Genomic DNA, 16521 nt, shown 5'->3' with positions numbered 1-16521 from the left:
CTATAAAATTCTCTAAGATCCATTACATGAACTGTAATCACACGTACATTTTGGTGAACTAATAACGGATGCAATTAATAAAATAATAATACATTATAACTAAATCCATTATTCAGTTTACATGCCTTTCTCACGATGCCCTTCGTAATATACAGCAAACTAAAAACAAATTAGCATTGCAGTAATATAACATCATAGTACTTATATCAATTCAACTATTAATATGAACTTTTTAGAGATATAATGCAAGTAACTGACTTTACATTCCTGTTCAAATAATCGTTGCTTGGTATACTTGGGGTTGTTTAAGCTGAACCTGATACCTATTGTCTTTGTCTTTTTATTTTGTATCAGAATACCCATCGGGTATACTGTGTTCGCCTGGCACAGGTTCTGGTGGATGACTACTGCAGCGTGATGCCAGGTTCAGTTCCTACTTTACAGAATATCCACATTGCCTGTCCTCGCTTCTGTTGCCAGTTCCTCACTGCAGTTGCCACACTCTATGACTTCACCTCAGGTATTAAGGTTTGATTGGGGAACATTTGTGATGCCATGGAAAAAAATCATTATTCTAACTGTGGTAGCAAAGGAAATTATTAGCCATACAATTGTAGCATATACAAATACTAGTTAGAGTACAAGAGGAATTTAATTATTTCTAAATCTTAAATAATTTATTCATCCAACTAAATTAATTACAAACCATACAGAGTGGGTTCTCAATTTACATACACCAACTTATATTTTAAGTTTATTAGTACACCCAATCTCTAAACACTGTTACTTTAGTACTGAATAGGGTTTTGGAAATGATTTAATATGAATGTATTTTATGTGAATTTTTATTAGTTTTTCCAAAGTGACGTAAGTTATAAAAAAAAAAAATAGCTGTAAAATGTAGTATCACGATTAATCGGGATGGAATCAAATTGTGGCCTGGGAATCGTGATGGGATACGAATCGAATTGCTAGATATGTGACTATTCACATTCTGATTCAGGACCAAACCTAGAAAGTCCATAGTATAGATCTTTTGGTCGGGTGTTAAAACAAACCAACAAACTCTGTTTCGGATCCAACAGAAGGTCAGAGACCTAGCTGAAGAGGTGTTCTCGTTTCGCTTCCAAGGGGACCATAGTGTACTTCGTTTTATGTGTGAAAGTCATTGCATTGTTGTAATGACTAAAGTTGAAATATGAATGTAACTGGCTTCCGTAGCCACAGGCATTGTGGGAAGTGTTTGGTTAACGTCGCCTAACATGAGTCGCGGTTCAACATGGCGCGAGGAGACAGTATGTCTTCCAGATATTTACACACAAAATCAATGTTGCTTGCATCAATACCCTCTCATTATTCAACTCTCCCACTAACGGTTGTAGTAGGATGAACCATATCAATTGGAGCATGAGTTTTGCAAACTGGAGCTTCCGTATTCAACTGTTACTCACCTAGACTGTTCTTTGTCCAATGATTGATCTTTGCACGTGCATAGGTTTGGTGTCAAATCCTAGATCGCTTGCAAAAACGGCTACGTGACAAGGGACTGCACTAGAAAAAAGGCCGGACTAAAGAATGTGAACTATGCACATTTCTTCCAGCACATTTCTTGGCTGGATATTCGTCCTTTTGTCAATATACCCATGTTGACGGCGCCGATAACTTTGCACTAATAGTATCAATATACTACAACGGCGAACACATTAATTTGGTGCAACATGCACAAGATGCACGCTACACCTTCATGCTAAAAACACGAACAACGGAAGGAAAACTGAGTTTGCTTGTACTTTATTTAGCCATTTTACAATGTACTCATGTCATCATCACTCACAGAACCATCAAAGTCTTCATTTTCTGTGTCGAATTGAACAATTGTCCATCGAAAACGAAATAGAGTCGGGGGCTGCTTGCCGTAGTTGTCCTATCAACTGATTTATTTTATTTTATCGTGATAACAATTTTAGTATTGGTCCATATATAAAGCGTACTGGATTATAAGGTTGCCTGTCTCATTTGGAGAAAATGTAAGACTTTTTATGTGCGCCTTATAGTCATAAAAATACGGTACATCTGTCGTCCTTCATAAGAAAATTATCAGCCTGTCTTCTTTTTTATTTTTTAATATCTCATTATTGGCACCCATTGATGATGAGATTAATGGCCAGTACTTGAGCTCTGATTTGTTTATAGATCTTCATTTAGGAGTGTTAAGACAAATTAACAATATACTCTTTTTTTGTCCGTCAGACGAGCTCATTCCTCCCCTGGAGCTCCTCCAGATGATTGTGTCGTGGATCAAAAATGACCCTCATCTTCTCCTGGTTACCTTCCATAATACTCCACTGTCAGGCCAGGCAATCACTTCGCTCGATGTTACACCTCTAGGTGGACTGGTGCACTGGTGTGTCAAAGCCCCACTAGGCTACAGAAGGGACAAAAAACTGACGTCTCTCCACTTCAGTTCAGAGCATGAGAACGACGTGGCAGATCTTTTCTCTGCACTTCATTTGAGTATCCTTCAGGTCAGTATCTTTAAGGTTGTGTGGTATACTAATTAACTAGTATAACATACTATGTAAATATATAAGTATATAAGTATATAAGTATATAAGTATATAAGTATATAAGTATATAAGTATATAAGTATATAAGTATATAAGTATATAAGTATATAAGTATATAAGTATATAAGTATATAAGTATATAAGTATATAAGTATATAAGTATATAAGTATATAAGTATATAAGTATATAAGTATATAAGTATATAAGTATATAAGTATATAAGTGTATAAGTGTATAAGTGTATAAGTGTATAAGTGTATAAGTGTATAAGTGTATAAGTGTATAAGTGTATAAGTGTATAAGTGTATAAGTGTATAAGTGTATAAGTGTATAAGTGTATAAGTGTATAAGTGTATAAGTGTAGAAGTGTAGAAGTGTATAAGTGTATAAGTGTATAAGTGTATAAGTGTAGAAGTGTAGAAGTGTAGAAGTGTAGAAGTGTAGAAGTGTAGAAGTGTAGAAGTGTAGAAGTGTAGAAGTGTAGAAGTGTAGAAGTGTAGAAGTGTAGAAGTGTAGAAGTGTAGAAGTGTAGAAGTGTAGAAGTGTAGAAGTGTAGAAGTGTAGAAGTGTAGAAGTGTAGAAGTGTAGAAGTGTAGAAGTGTAGAAGTGTAGAAGTGTAGAAGTGTAGAAGTGTAGAAGTGTAGAAGTGTAGAAGTGTAGAAGTGTAGAAGTGTAGAAGTGTAGAAGTGTAGAAGTGTAGAAGTGTAGAAGTGTAGAAGTGTAGAAGTGTAGAAGTGTAGAAGTGTAGAAGTGTAGAAGTGTAGAAGTGTAGAAGTGTAGAAGTGTAGAAGTGTAGAAGTGTAGAAGTGTAGAAGTGTAGAAGTGTAGAAGTGTAGAAGTGTAGAAGTGTAGAAGTGTAGAAGTGTAGAAGTGTAGAAGTGTAGAAGTGTAGAAGTGTAGAAGTGTAGAAGTGTAGAAGTGTAGAAGTGTAGAAGTGTAGAAGTGTAGAAGTGTAGAAGTGTAGAAGTGTAGAAGTGTAGAAGTGTAGAAGTGTAGAAGTGTAGAAGTGTAGAAGTGTAGAAGTGTAGAAGTGTAGAAGTGTAGAAGTGTAGAAGTGTAGAAGTGTAGAAGTGTAGAAGTGTAGAAGTGTAGAAGTGTAGAAGTGTAGAAGTGTAGAAGTGTAGAAGTGTAGAAGTGTAGAAGTGTAGAAGTGTAGAAGTGTAGAAGTGTAGAAGTGTAGAAGTGTAGAAGTGTAGAAGTGTAGAAGTGTAGAAGTGTAGAAGTGTAGAAGTGTAGAAGTGTAGAAGTGTAGAAGTGTAGAAGTGTAGAAGTGTAGAAGTGTAGAAGTGTAGAAGTGTAGAAGTGTAGAAGTGTAGAAGTGTAGAAGTGTAGAAGTGTAGAAGTGTAGAAGTGTAGAAGTGTAGAAGTGTAGAAGTGTAGAAGTGTAGAAGTGTAGAAGTGTAGAAGTGTAGAAGTGTAGAAGTGTAGAAGTGTAGAAGTGTAGAAGTGTAGAAGTGTAGAAGTGTAGAAGTGTAGAAGTGTAGAAGTGTAGAAGTGTAGAAGTGTAGAAGTGTAGAAGTGTAGAAGTGTAGAAGTGTAGAAGTGTAGAAGTGTAGAAGTGTAGAAGTGTAGAAGTGTAGAAGTGTAGAAGTGTAGAAGTGTAGAAGTGTAGAAGTGTAGAAGTGTAGAAGTGTAGAAGTGTAGAAGTGTAGAAGTGTAGAAGTGTAGAAGTGTAGAAGTGTAGAAGTGTAGAAGTGTAGAAGTGTAGAAGTGTAGAAGTGTAGAAGTGTAGAAGTGTAGAAGTGTAGAAGTGTAGAAGTGTAGAAGTGTAGAAGTGTAGAAGTGTAGAAGTGTAGAAGTGTAGAAGTGTAGAAGTGTAGAAGTGTAGAAGTGTAGAAGTGTAGAAGTGTAGAAGTGTAGAAGTGTAGAAGTGTAGAAGTGTAGAAGTGTAGAAGTGTAGAAGTGTAGAAGTGTAGAAGTGTAGAAGTGTAGAAGTGTAGAAGTGTAGAAGTGTAGAAGTGTAGAAGTGTAGAAGTGTAGAAGTGTAGAAGTGTAGAAGTGTAGAAGTGTAGAAGTGTAGAAGTGTAGAAGTGTAGAAGTGTAGAAGTGTAGAAGTGTAGAAGTGTAGAAGTGTAGAAGTGTAGAAGTGTAGAAGTGTAGAAGTGTAGAAGTGTAGAAGTGTAGAAGTGTAGAAGTGTAGAAGTGTAGAAGTGTAGAAGTGTAGAAGTGTAGAAGTGTAGAAGTGTAGAAGTGTAGAAGTGTAGAAGTGTAGAAGTGTAGAAGTGTAGAAGTGTAGAAGTGTAGAAGTGTAGAAGTGTAGAAGTGTAGAAGTGTAGAAGTGTAGAAGTGTAGAAGTGTAGAAGTGTAGAAGTGTAGAAGTGTAGAAGTGTAGAAGTGTAGAAGTGTAGAAGTGTAGAAGTGTAGAAGTGTAGAAGTGTAGAAGTGTAGAAGTGTAGAAGTGTAGAAGTGTAGAAGTGTAGAAGTGTAGAAGTGTAGAAATAGATAAATAGATAAATAGATAAATAGATAAATAGATAAATAGATAAATAGATAAATAGATAAATAGATAAATAGATAAATAGATAAATAGATAAATAGATAAATAGATAAATAGATAAATAGATAAATAGATAAATAGATAAATGTATAAATGTATAAATGTACCGGTGTACCGACTTACCGATATACCGATATACCAATATATAAGAATAGGTGGACAGGTGGATAGATTAATATATAAATAAACAACGCATTGCCTAACTTCCCAGTTGGGGGAGTTGTATAAAACTGAAACCATGGATGAAAATTTCGTTGGCTTTAATGATTTGGAGTGTAGCTTATATTTTGGTAAAGTTGTTAGCATGTTCTTTATGCTAGTTAACTTAATATGTTCCATTGTGGCTGACATTACCAGGTATGTTATTCTTGTTGTTGTTCTGCTATTTAATTTAAATTTCATATTACCCTTCACAATGACATGTTTTTTCTCTTGGATTTCATTGAATACATTTTCCTCCAGTGCGACTTTTGTTTTTTTTCTTCTTAATCATGTAGAGAGATTTCCTCAATGAGTGGTTTAAAATGTTTTAAGAATTATTTCAATAATTCTGGTTTTCGTGCACAGGTTTTTAAGAAAATAAATCCCTTGCATGTCTTTGTTTATAATGTGTGTAGATTTGTGTATATGGCATGTTCAATACTGCTTGCAGTCCTAGTTATTATTGTTATATGTATTCTCAGGTGTTCATGCTTTTGCCAAACGTTCTGAACGATAAAGGCATTTTCGGTCGCATGGAACTCCTCCAAATGGATTCTTTGGCCTCGCTGACTTCTGATCTTTCCCGGCAACTTGACCAGTCCGACAAACATGGGCACAGGTCAACCACTGACATACTTGTGCTAACGCAGCTAGCTCTCGACAGGCTGGCTCAGGCTCTGCAGGTTGCCCTGGCCAGTGGAGCTTTGCTGTGTTCAAGAGGTGTGTCTATTTTTGAAAACTATATGAGAAAAGAGAATTTGTGTGTAAAATAATAGCTTCAAGTAATAAATGTCAAAAAAATCCAAATGGAAGTAATTTTGCTGAAAAGCTCCATATGATTGCATTTTAACATGCCGCAGCTGATATACACGCTTACTTGAAAACACCCACTTCAGTTCAGGTGGCCTGGCCTCCACTTCATAGAACTGACATTTGTTTTCAACCTTTCTGGTGGCCAATTGGAAAATGCAGCTTAGCGGTTTTATGTTTGAACTCAAAGAACACAACACCGCTATTTTCTGATGTATCCAACACCAACAACAACACTGAGAACCAGGACCATCCCAATCTAGCCAGCCATCGGCGGAGCATGACCGTCCAACCAAAATCCAATTTTCTGGCCATTTTTTGTTGCTGTATGACGCTGACAATTTGACTGTCTGTGTATATTGCTTGCTGACGTGCTGTATATACTCGCATACAAGCCGCTTTTGTTCGACAAAAAAAAAAGATGACTCAATTGAGGGTACAGCTTATGTGCACAACAACACTATATGAAACAAAACCTGCAATTTTATGGCGTCGCAACACGATTACTTCACTTAAAGATGGCACTGTTGCGTCGGCGTGTGAGGTCACAAATTCCGGCCAATACATTCATTTATTTCAATATAGAGAAAAGATAAACAGATAAAATGCGAAACTAAATTTATTTTGATGTCCATGAATGAAATTCAAGAACAAAATACCTACATATTTTGCATAAAACGTGAAAAATCTCACGAAGGACAGTCCAGAACAGAGCTGCCCCTCTGACCAGCTTATTCAGTCTGTTCTTGTCCCTCTCTGTGCTCCCGCATCACCAACAGACTACTGCATAAAACACTGTAGATGCCACCACAGTGTCCTGCACACTTCAAAGGACTATAGTCTCCTCAGTAGGTAGAGGGGGCTCTGGCCCCTTTTGTACAAGGCATATATGTTTGTGGACTAGTCTAGTTTGTTGTGGAAGTGAACACCCACATACTCAAAATTCTCCACTATTGTCTGTACCCTGGATGTTCACTGGATTGGTCTGTTGAAGATTCCTCTGAAAATCAATTACCGTATTTTCACGACTATAATGCGCACATAAAAGTCTTAAATTTTCTACAAAATAGACAGGGTGCCTTATAATCCCGTGTGCTTTGTATATGGACCAATACTAAAATTGTTATCACGATAAAATAAAATAAATCAGTCGATAGGGTACACCATCCTCTACAAACAAACATGGGCACAGGTCAACCACTGACATACTTGTGCTAACGCAGCTAGCTCTCGACAGGCTGGCTCAGGCTCTGCAGGTTGCCCTGGCCAGTGGAGCTTTGCTGTGTTCAAGAGGTGTGTCTATTTTTGAAAACTATATGAGAAAAGAGAATTTGTGTGTAAAATAATAGCTTCAAGTAATAAATGTCAAAAAAATCCAAATGGAAGTAATTTTGCTGAAAAGCTCCATATGATTGCATTTTAACATGCCGCAGCTGATATACACGCTTACTTGAAAACACCCACTTCAGTTCAGGTGGCCTGGCCTCCACTTCATAGAACTGACATTTGTTTTCAACCTTTCTGGTGGCCAATTGGAAAATGCAGCTTAGCGGTTTTATGTTTGAACTCAAAGAACACAACACCGCTATTTTCTGATGTATCCAACACCAACAACAACACTGAGAACCAGGACCATCCCAATCTAGCCAGCCATCGGCGGAGCATGACCGTCCAACCAAAATCCAATTTTCTGGCCATTTTTTGTTGCTGTATGACGCTGACAATTTGACTGTCTGTGTATATTGCTTGCTGACGTGCTGTATATACTCGCATACAAGCCGCTTTTGTTTGACAAAAAAAAAAAGATGACTCAATTGAGGGTACAGCTTATGTGCACAACAACACTATATGAAACAAAACCTGCAATTTTATGGCGTCGCAACACGATTACTTCACTTAAAGATGGCACTGTTGCGTCGGCGTGTGAGGTCACAAATTCCGGCCAATACATTCATTTATTTCAATATAGAGAAAAGATAAACAGATAAAATGCGAAACTAAATTTATTTTGATGTCCATGAATGAAATTCAAGAACAAAATACCTACATATTTTGCATAAAACGTGAAAAATCTCACGAAGGACAGTCCAGAACAGAGCTGCCCCTCTGACCAGCTTATTCAGTCTGTTCTTGTCCCTCTCTGTGCTCCCGCATCACCAACAGACTACTGCATAAAACACTGTAGATGCCACCACAGTGTCCTGCACACTTCAAAGGACTATAGTCTCCTCAGTAGGTAGAGGGGGCTCTGGCCCCTTTTGTACAAGGCATATATGTTTGTGGACTAGTCTAGTTTGTTGTGGAAGTGAACACCCACATACTCAAAATTCTCCACTATTGTCTGTACCCTGGATGTTCACTGGATTGGTCTGTTGAAGATTCCTCTGAAAATCAATTACCGTATTTTCACGACTATAATGCGCACATAAAAGTTAAATTTTCTACAAAATAGACAGGGTGCCTTATAATCCCGTGTGCTTTGTATATGGACCAATACTAAAATTGTTATCACGATAAAATAAAATAAATCAGTCGATAGGGTACACCATCCTCTACAGCTCTCACAATTGTGGCAAGCAGCCCCCGACTCTACTATTTTCCTCGTAGAAAAATTACTACGCAGTGACTGCTGGGATATATAGTTTTTTTTTGGCTAAATAAAGTACAACCGAACTCAGTTTTGCTTCTGTTGCTTTTTTAAAACGTGTTTTTAGCGTGGGTGTAGCGTGTATGTTTAAGCTAGTGTATTTTTTGCCATGCCTTGCTGCGTCTTTTTTAACGGTGTGTCCTTTGTGTGGGTCAAATACAGAAATAGCACTCATTACTGACACTGCGGCTTAAAATGCGATGAGCCGTATAGTTCTGATAATACGGTAACATTTCCTTTTTCTTACTGGTGTTAGAGGTGGTTTTGCCTACACCAGTCAACAAAAGCTGTGATGACTCCCCTGTACGCTAAGTCATTCCCATCCCTCACTAGTCCAACAATAGCGGTGTTGTGAGATAACTTCTGGAGGTGGCAGGTGTCTGTATTATGTTTGAAGTCTGATGTGTAGAAGGAGAATAGGAGTGGGGAGAGTACCGTGCCTTGTGGCCGATCGTGCTGCAAACTACTACATAAGACGTACAGTCCTGAAGTCTCACATATTCTGGTCCGTCAGTGAGAAAGTTCATGATCCATGTATCCAGGTGGCTCCTTACTCCAGTCTTTTCCAGTTAACCTCTCAGTAAGACTGGCAGAGGATCCAGTTCTGCATTCACCAGGGGGCTGAGGTGATTCAGGATGATTTCATTATCCTGATCAGGTGAGAGGTTAATGCTACCGGCATGACGTGGTTGGCCTCCCTAGGGTCCGCAGTCTTTGGAACTGGGACCACACAGGAAGTTTTCTCACAAGGTCTGGTGCTGAGGTTGAAAATATGCAGAATCACCAAGCTGATCTGCACAGTTCCTCAGTAGTCTGGGGCTGAGGCCGTCTGGACACTGTTACAGACACCGGCCTTCCTTACCTCGATCTCCTTAACCTGTCTTACTACCTGATCGACAGTAATTCAGACTGGTGGGGAGTGGGACGACGTGTGAGTGGTGGATGAGGGGGAGAAAGAGGAGGAGAACAAAGGGAGGGGAGAGGTGCTTCTGGTCTGGGGGTTCAGGGGACGGGGGGCAGAACTGAATCTATTAAAGAACTAATTTAGTTCATTGGCCCACTCCCTGACTCTAGACTCCAGGTCTCTCTCACTGTTGTCTCCAAGGCCCGAAATTGTGCTCATGCCCCTCCAAACCTCTTTGGCATGGTTTTCCAGCTAAACGCGCACACTACTCATGTGTTTCCATTATTTCGTACTTATTATTGATTGTCATCATACGCCTTTTCTTCCCTCTACCCTGCATTGCACTGGCTTGCTTTGGACCCATTGTGTTTCATTTAATTCTCCATTGACTAACAGAAAAATAACACGGACAAAATGCAACCATCCGTCCAGTGCCCAGTGTTTGTAAAGATCTTTTCACGAGGGGGATGCTAGAAAAGAAATCATAAGCAGCCTCTCGTAGCTGTCTTGAATGCTCAAAATTTGTCGTGGTCTTAAGGTAACTATTTGCTGGGTATTTTTTGTATCTCAAATTCCTCGTGTGTCAGGGCACTCGTATGTCCAGGTATTACTGTATTACACAACACATTAGTTGTGACTTGCTCTCAGTCTTATAAATGGGCCTTGATAATGAAATTGCCATATTCTTCATTCAAACTACCGTATTTTCACACCTATTGGGCGCGTCTAAAAGTTTAAACATTTCCTTTTAGATGGTCAGTGGGCCCAATTGGTCGGTGCGACTTGTCTGTGCACTCAATTTTTGTATGGCTCTGACCGCTTGATTAACTGGTTTTATTTCTCACCGGCACGCTACTTATTGCGATCAATCCAGCGGACGTTCACCCTAAAAATAGGCTCATTGCACATTACCAGCCTTACGGTAAATCCTTTAAAAACATCCCAGTGGCAAGGCATTTGACCTCTTTGTGCTTGCAGCGATTTTAACCCTCAAAAACACTCTTAATACTTAAAGAAACAGCATATCAGAACGATACAGAAGAAATGCCTGGCGTGAATGACAACACACTGCGGGTGTGAATGCTTGGAAAACGGACAGAGTCCATGGATCGAACACAATTTAACAGCTTTGCTAATGGATTGCCAACGGATGACCAGCATAGTAGATCGGGCAGGCAGCGTTGCACTACTTACGTGACAATTTGGAAGGAATTGTCGATGCCGATATTACAGCAAGGAAAATCAAAGGATCGGATAATGCATGTCGCAAATTACAATGGATGGAGGATGCCTGGGCTTAAGTGTCGGCCAGTACAGTTTTTTTAGCTTTCGCCAAAGCAGGAATCAAGTTCCATAAATACTCAACTCTGACTAACAGTGGATCCTAGCATGTTGAACGCCAAACTCCTTATATCAGTGTACCTTTTTACCTCAATAAAGCATTATCAAACTTAGTTTTGTCTTTGAAAAAATGCTAGCATAACATAGGTACGCTAGCATAATATTCGCTAGCCTAGTGTTATGCTAGCACCTCTTCTGAAGAAGTGGCCTTTTTTGACAAAAAAACAGAAAATATACCCGCAAATGAGACTGCGCCCTATCAAACGGTGTGTTTTCTAGGTGTGAAAATACGGTACGTCTCATATCCTCCTGTTTTTGTTCCCACAGAGGACCTGAGAGCCATGTGTTCACGCCTGCCACATAACAAGTAAGAAAATATATATTTTTCGAATACATAATCACCTGTGTATTTTGATGCACAATATTATTGGGATACCGCTAACAATCTAGAAATAAGAAATGTTTACATTTGACATGGACTATTAAAGAAACGACGGAGCTCGCTGGTACATTAGCAGATTTAATTTGGACTCCCGACCTTCGCTTGTGACAGGATTTATTATAGTGTACAGTGATGAACACACAAACATTCAGGACACAACATCTGGCGTTGATTACAATAGCCAAAGAAGTCTTTAACAGGAAAAGTGTCCCAGAAACTGGAATTCACGTGGGATCCTAGCTCAAGAACTTTCACTTTCCCAATAAGTTTGATGGTCAGCTGCCCTTGTATTACCGTCTCGAAAACAGGCAGGCTCTTCTGAGTACATGCTTTCGGGCAGGTGCACCAGATGGTTTTATCTGTAGTTAATATGATTATAATCATTTCACAATAGTTGTTACTTCTTTGGGGAGATGTCCAGGCGAGATAACGAGGAATAGGACCCAATCGCAGGGAAGCAGGCAAGGACGAGGGATATAATGCTCATACCAAAGCTTAAATAACTTAGACAGGATCTTAGAAAATAACAAAGACTTAGGAAACACATCTCAAAAACAAACTTGACTAGGGAAAACACGGGAATTGAGGAACAAGCTTACGCAAAACAGGACATAAACAACTTCTTACAGATCACCTCAACTCCATAGATGGCACATGCGGCATCAAATTCACAAATAAAGAAGAAACAGACCAATCCATAGCTTTTCTGGGCTTGAACATAACATCACACAGGCAGCAAAGACATTAAATTGTAGAAAAAAATTAACTTAGTACAACTATCTTGTGCTTGGATATTTTCCTACAAATAAATAACATGCTGGGTATGTTCTTCTGTTGTTCCACAGTGAGAATGATCAATTTTTGATAGATTCCCCTTTCATTTTTCCCAACACATGCACCAATAAAGAGAAAAGACAATCTTCTGGATTTAAATCTTGCAAAAGAGAAATTGAACTGTTGAGGTCTCGTCTCCTGTTCGTTCTGGCGTCACACGCTTTTCTTGTTTATTAACTTCAAGGACATTAATTACAATGGACGTCTCAACCTTCAAGGGAGGGGTGGTAAAGTCAAATGACGTCAAATAGTCAAAACAAATGAAGGTCATGTGCAGCCAAAGGATCTTCTCCACATTCCAGCAGTCCAACTGGATCCGCCTTCCCTTTTGTATAGTCGAATTAAGGAGCAAAGCATTCGTTGCAAGCAGACATTTTAGATGTAGTAAGCGAAGCACTTTTTTCAATGCAAGCAAATATATAATGTAAAACTAATATCCCGAACAATTTTCTTTTAAGATTACAGTGGAGCCTTGTTTTTCAAACGTCTAGACTTTGAACGAATCATAGTTCGAATGAAAATTTCAAGATTTTTTTGCTTCTGATTTCGAACAAAAATCCAAAACTCGTACGTCCCCAACAAGACACAGAAAAAACAACTTGCGCAGTCCGTTTAGCTCACAGACGGCGTACTTGATCATGCATAACACTGTCTAAAAAAACTTGTTAGAAAGCCTATTTTTAGGCTTAGAAGGCATTATTTATTTTCCCATTACTTGTAATGGAAAAAAATCGATTTCAAACAAATCACTTCTCCAACAGGTTTCTGGAATCGATTGTTGTCAAGAACTGAGGTACTCTGACTGACTCAGTTAATTGACGGTGTATTTTTTCAATCAATGTTAATACAGTCATACCTCTACTTACAAATGCCTCTCAGTATGAATTTTTTGAAGTTACGAGAGCTTTTATATGTAAAGAAATCCTCAAGATACGAAAATGATCAAAGGTACGAAATCCCCTCAAAAAGTAAATGCACTTCTTAAGCCATAATTTTATTCTGAAAATATTGTCACGGATGCATTAATTCTCACTTTAGAACCTTGCTTCACTTTACTGAGCTCTCTTTGACTGTCTCACATCAACCCTTCATGTTTATTTGACCGCGGTTGTCTGCTCAAACGTATGCTTGGAAGGAGCTGTGGCCATGTGTCTTTGACGCACTTACAGTTAAGCCTCAACCTGAACCAGAAACTGCGGTGGGCAAAATTATTTCGCGGGCTCAGGCAAGTAGGCTTGTGCCCAGTAAGGAGGATGTTGAGGAGTTGGTCAAAGGGCACAAAAACGAACTCTCAACGGAGCAGAAGTTAATGCCACACTCAGTAATATGCTTGGAATTGAATGAAAAGATGACTAAGGAGGAAGCAGCCACCATTTCAAGAGCACTGGGGAGAAACAAACTTTTCGAATTGGTGGAAAAACATCCTGAAAAAGTGTTCTCGGGTCTTGCGATCGTCCACTTTGACGACGTTTGTCTTGTGATTTTTAGAAACATTTTTTAAAGTCATCATAGGCACTATCTTTAGATCGATTTTTCTCAAAACGCCTGACTTTAAGCACTGTCCAAGGGGAACTTAAATGTAAACAGGTAAGAAGCAGTGGTGATAAATGGGTGAAAAATTAGATACAGTGAGGTATATAAGTATTTAATCAATGACCAATTGTGCAAGTTATCCTACTTGAAAAAAATAGAGAGGCCTTTAATTGTCAACATGGGTAAACCTCAACCATGAGGGACAGAATGTGGAAACCCTCTCAGAAAATCAGTTTTATTTTTGAATGATTTATTTGCAGATCATGGTGGAAAACAAGTATTTGATCAATACCAAAATTTAATCTCAATACTTTATGTACCCTTTGTTGATAATAACGGAGGCCAAATGTATTCTGTCCCTCTTCATAGGCTTTTGCAGTGATGTTTTGGGGATGTAGTTGGGCAACACAGACTTTCAACTCCCTCCACAGATTTTCTATGGGGTCGAGATCTGGAGACTGGCTAGGCCACTCCAGGACCTTGAAATGCTTGTTACCAGGCCACTCCTTTGTTGCCCTGGCTGTGTGTTTGTGATCATTGTCGTGCAGAAAAACCCAGTCATGTCTCATCTTCAATGTCCTTGCTGATGGAAGGAGATTTTTGCTCAAAATCTCTTGATTCATGGCCCAATTCATTCTATCCTTTACACAGGTAATTAGTTCTGGTCCCTTTGCAGAAAATTAATAATAATCGGGCATAGGCCCTGTCATCATCATCAACAACAAAAGCCTGTTTCCACCCCCATTCTTCACCGTGGGTATTGTGTTCTTCTGATGCAATTCAGTATTCCCTCTCCTCCAAACACGAGAACTTGTGTTTATACCAAAAAGTTTGGATCAGCATCATCCAAAACGGCCCTGGATGACGGGCCTGGATGTGTACTGATGATGTCAGCAGGGGGACACGCAGTGCCGGATTTGAGTCCCTGGCGGTGCATTGTGTTATTGATAGTAGCCTTTGTTACTCTGGTCCCAGCTCTCTGTTGGTCATTAACTAGGCAGCCCGTGTGGTTCTGGAATTTTTGCTCACCGTTCTTGTCATCATTTTGACGCCACAGGGTGAGATCTTGAATGGAGCCCCAGATCGAGGGAGATTATCAGTGGTTTTGTATGTCTTTAATTTTCTACTAATTGCTCCCACAGTTGATTTCGTTACACTAAGCTTTTAACTATTGCAAATTAAGTCTTCCCAGCCTGGCGCAGGTCTAGAATTTTGTCTCTGGTGTCCTTTGACAACTCTTTGATTTTGGCCATAGTGGAGTTTGGAGTGCCGAGAGTTGACAGATGTAGGGTGATCTTTTCTGTTCCTACCCAGGGGAACAGAGCCAGGGCAAAGTTTCTATTGCACGTATGCAGGGCTGTGACACGGATGAAGGCTATGACACGTATTGAAACATTTTTGGTTACTCAAAAGCATGGCAGTTTCCCCCCCCCTGTAGTAACCAAAATAATATTTACCTATCACATCAATGTGTATCCCGCCTCTCTAGGTTCAGAATACAAACATCATCATCAGTTTCTCTTCGTATGGAATTTTGTATGTATACAAGTTTGCATTAGCTGGGTTTCAACAATCATGGTATGACTGTGGCATTATTGGTACGTTTGATCCACGCTGAGAAGCAGGGTAAACGACAGGTTAGGATAACAAGCATGAGAGCAATAACTGATGAGCAGTACTAGGGATTTCAAGTGTATTGGTCCATGAGCCTGAGAGGAACCAGTGAAGCCATCCTCGTTGTGGGACCGACTCTTTACTCATAGCGTTCTGTATGTTCTTCATAGTTTGTAAGGCATCGTGGACTGAGCGGGGTGCGTTGGCAGGGATGAAGGTGCAGCATGAGTCTCCTACCATGGCACACACCTCCCCGCTGTCCGCTTATTCTGTCAAGGGCAAAGCGGTTCTGGATAATCATTTGGGTCATGGCGATTATTTGGGCTTCTCGACCATGTTGTAGTCGGACTGATGCGTTGACATAGCCCTGGAGTCTGTAGTCAATGGTTTCCAGACGTAGAATGATCTTTGCTGTTCCTCCCCAGGGGAACAGCCATTAGGATTTTGGAGGAGACTGACCAAGTTTGTGTTTGAGGGTGATGTCCAAGCCCACAATCATGGGGGCGGAAATCAAGGCTCCGGCGCTGACGCCTGGTGGGTAAACGTGGGTTGGCGTCGACTGGGGATCGAATCTGTTGTAAGGATGAATGTGTGGTTGGAGACAGATGAAGGGACACAGAGGCCAGTTTAATTGGTGGGGATGATCATATACACTTGCCATCCGCAGAGCCACCATACTTGGTCCAGCACTGTCGATGATTGGGAAAGGACTTGTCTGATCTTGGCGCACCTGGTAACTTTGAAACAGGATAGATAAGTCTTTTCGATTGTTGCATTGGACATACGTTGCGGGTTTGACTGTAGCTGCTAATGGCACCGCAACCATGGTATGTAGGCGGTCGAATTTTGCCCGACAGGATTCTTTCGGATACCCAGGATACAGTTGTAGGTGTGGTTGGCGAATTCTTTATTCTGGAGGTTTGCCCAGAGGCTAGGTTGTGCTATGGTAGTAGGCATGAGGGAACAGACATAACAACTCTGATTGGTTGTGGCACGGGCTGTGAGTGAGGTGGGTCTGACAAAATGGCCCCATTTTGTTGTGACGTTATCGTGTGTCGGCCCTGTCAATCTTCTGTTTTTTGCATGTCATATTTTTATGCGCATATAAGCCGTAACCTTGATTCGGTCAT

General features: G+C 39.8%; 1 protein-coding gene across 3 annotated transcripts in view; it reads left to right on the top strand.

Annotated features, from left to right (window-relative positions):
* The window catches only part of ints15 (integrator complex subunit 15), a 33509-nt gene that overhangs the window by 8419 nt on the left and 8569 nt on the right, over positions 1 to 16521 (top strand). Inside the window, exons 4-7 of one of the 3 annotated variants that reach the window (XR_013327456.1) lie at positions 355 to 520; positions 2251 to 2525; positions 5749 to 7369; positions 11296 to 11335. Coding sequence is in view for 1 of the 3 variants with exons in the window: in XM_077724977.1 (XP_077581103.1) it covers positions 355 to 520; positions 2251 to 2525; positions 5749 to 5986; positions 11296 to 11335 (719 nt within the window). In the remaining 2 variants the exon portion in view is untranslated. The remainder of the gene's footprint in view (positions 1 to 354; positions 521 to 2250; positions 2526 to 5748; positions 7370 to 11295; positions 11336 to 16521) is intronic. The other 2 variants (XM_077724977.1, XR_013327455.1) reach the window with 2 other exon arrangements.

This window comes from Stigmatopora nigra, chromosome 9 (assembly GCF_051989575.1).
Source record: "Stigmatopora nigra isolate UIUO_SnigA chromosome 9, RoL_Snig_1.1, whole genome shotgun sequence".
NCBI classification, from domain to species: domain Eukaryota; kingdom Metazoa; phylum Chordata; class Actinopteri; order Syngnathiformes; family Syngnathidae; genus Stigmatopora; species Stigmatopora nigra.
The sequence above is the reverse complement of the archived record's forward strand: the minus strand, read 5'-3'. Positions and strand labels throughout refer to the sequence as shown.